At 44.6% G+C, this 2,500-nt stretch overlaps 1 protein-coding gene across 1 annotated transcript in view; it reads right to left on the reverse strand.

Annotated features, from left to right (window-relative positions):
• Window positions 1–2,500, reverse strand: part of LOC109867058 (cGMP-inhibited 3',5'-cyclic phosphodiesterase A) — a 242,096-nt gene that overhangs the window by 30,201 nt on the left and 209,395 nt on the right. The window contains exon 5 of the mRNA XM_031801186.1: window positions 1–25. This exon is cut by the window's left edge and continues 124 nt beyond it. Coding sequence (XP_031657046.1) covers window positions 1–25 — 25 coding nt within the window. The remainder of the gene's footprint in view (window positions 26–2,500) is intronic.

Below are 2,500 nucleotides of genomic sequence, written 5' to 3' on the forward strand. Positions count from 1 at the left end.
ACAGGTGCAGGCTACGCCGCAGACGCTATAAAACGCACAACATTATACAATGATCTGTTAGATAAGCAGCTATGCGATGTTCATGTGCTACGCCGCAGATGCTACAGCGGAACAAATGAAGCAACAACTGATTTGAAAAATGCCCATACTACATGACTTATTGGTATAAGTGTGGATATTGGGACAAAGCTAGTGTCTTGTTACACATACATGCAGTAAGATGTATAGAGATCAAAGAGATTGAAGAATCAGAGAGTCTGCAGGCTCAGGGGAGGGCTGTATGAGTTCCTCAGCATTCTAGTGGACTATGTGGGTGGGCTGTTGTTGACACTATTTCATTGGATTATCTCTCTCCTCTCCTCTCCTCTCCTCTCCTCTCCTCTCCTCTCCTCTCCTCTCCTCTCCTCTCCTCTCCTCTCCTCTCCTCTCCTCTCCTCTCCTCTCCTCTCCTCTCCTCTCCTCTCCTCTCCTCTCCTCTCCTCTCCTCTCCTCTCTCTCCCACCCCAGTCTTCTTTCCCTGGGATTACCAGTAGCGATGCTGCCGTCTGTCTGTCCGGCCAGCTCAATTGTAAAACTCCTGCTGTGATATCTGAGTAAATACAGCTTAGATCTCTTGTGGTGTTTGGTGATGTTTCATGGTGTTTTATCATGTTTCATGGTGTTTGGTGATGTTTCATGGTGTTTGGTGATGTTTCATGGTGTTTTATCATGTTTCAAATAAAATAAAATAAAATAAAATAAAATGTATTTGTCACATACACATGGTTAGCAGATGTTAATGCGAGTGTAGCGAAATGCTTGTGCTTCTAGTTCCGACAATGCAGTAATAACGAACAAGTAATCTAACTAACAATTCCAAAAAAAACTACTGTCTTATACACAGTGTAAGGGGATAAAGAATATGTACATAAGGATATATGAATGAGTGATGGTACAGAGCAGCATAGGCAAGATACAGTAGATGATATCGAGTACAGTATATACATATGAGATGAGTATGTAAACCAAGTGGCATAGTTAAAGTGGCTAGTGATACATGTATTACATAAGGATGCAGTCGATGATATAGAGTACAGTATCTACGTATGCATATGAGATGAATAATGTAGGTTAAGTAACATTATATAAGGTAGCATTGTTTAAAGTGGCTAGTGATATATTTACATCATTTCCCATCAATTCCCATGATTAAAGTGGCTGGAGTAGAGTCAGTGTCATTGACAGTGTGTTGGCAGTAGCCACTCAATGTTAGTGGTGGCTGTTTAACAGTCTGATGGGCTTGAGATAGAAGCTGTTTTTCAGTCTCTCGGTCCCAGCTTTGATGCACCTGTACTGACCTCGCCTTCTGGATGACAGCGGGGTGAACAGGCAGTGGCTCGGGTGGTTGATGTCCTTGATGATCTTTATGGCCTTCCTGTAGCATCGGGTGGTGTAGGTGTCCTGGAGGGCAGGTAGTTTGCCCCCGGTGATGCGTTGTGCAGACCTCACTACCCTCTGGAGAGCCTTACGGTTGAGGGCGGTGCAGTTGCCATACCAGGCGGTGATACAGCCCGCCAGGATGCTCTCGATTGTGCATCGAAGTTTGTGAGTGCTTTTGGTGACAAGCCAAATTTCTTCAGCCTCCTGAGGTTGAAGAGGCGCTGCTGCGCCTTCCTCACGATGCTGTCTGTGTGAGTGGACCAATTCAGTTTGTCTGTGATGTGTATGCCGAGGAACTTAAAACTTGCTACCCTCTCCACTACTGTTCCATCGATGTGGATGGGGGGGTGTTCCCTCTGCTGTTTCCTGAAGTCCACAATCATCTCCTTAGTTTTGTTGACGTTGAGTGTGAGGTTATTTTCCTGACACCACACTCCGAGGGCCCTCACCTCCTCCCTGTAGGCCGTCTCGTCGTTGTTGGTAATCAAGCCTACCACTGTTGTGTCGTCCGCAAACTTGATGATTGAGTTGGAGGCGTGCGTGGCCACGCAGTCGTGGGTGAACAGGGAGTACAGGAGAGGGCTCAGAACGCACCCTTGTGGGGCCCCAGTGTTGAGGATCAGCGGGGAGGAGATGTTGTTGCCTACCCTCACCACCTGGGGGGTGTTTGGTGATGTTTCATGGTGTTTTATCATGTTTCATGGTGTTTGGTGATGTTTCATGGTGTTTGGTGATGTTTCATGGTGTTTGGTGATGTTTCATGGTGTTTGGGGATGTTTCATGGTGTTTGGTGATGTTTCATGGTGTTTGGGGATGTTTCATGGTGTTTGGTTACATTTAATGGTGTTTCATGATGTTTAGTGATGTTTCGTTATGTATCATGGTGTTTGGTTACATTTAATGGTGTTTCATGATGTTTAGTGATGTTTCGTTATGTATCATGGTGTTTGGTTACATTTAATGGTGTTTCATGATGTTTAGTGATGTTTCGTTATGTATCATGGTGTTTGGTTACATTTAATGGTGTTTCATGATGTTTAGTGATGTTTCGTTATGTATCATGGTGTTTGGTTACATTTAA

Source organism: Oncorhynchus kisutch, linkage group LG22 (assembly GCF_002021735.2).
Source record: "Oncorhynchus kisutch isolate 150728-3 linkage group LG22, Okis_V2, whole genome shotgun sequence".
Lineage (NCBI taxonomy): Eukaryota > Metazoa > Chordata > Actinopteri > Salmoniformes > Salmonidae > Oncorhynchus > Oncorhynchus kisutch.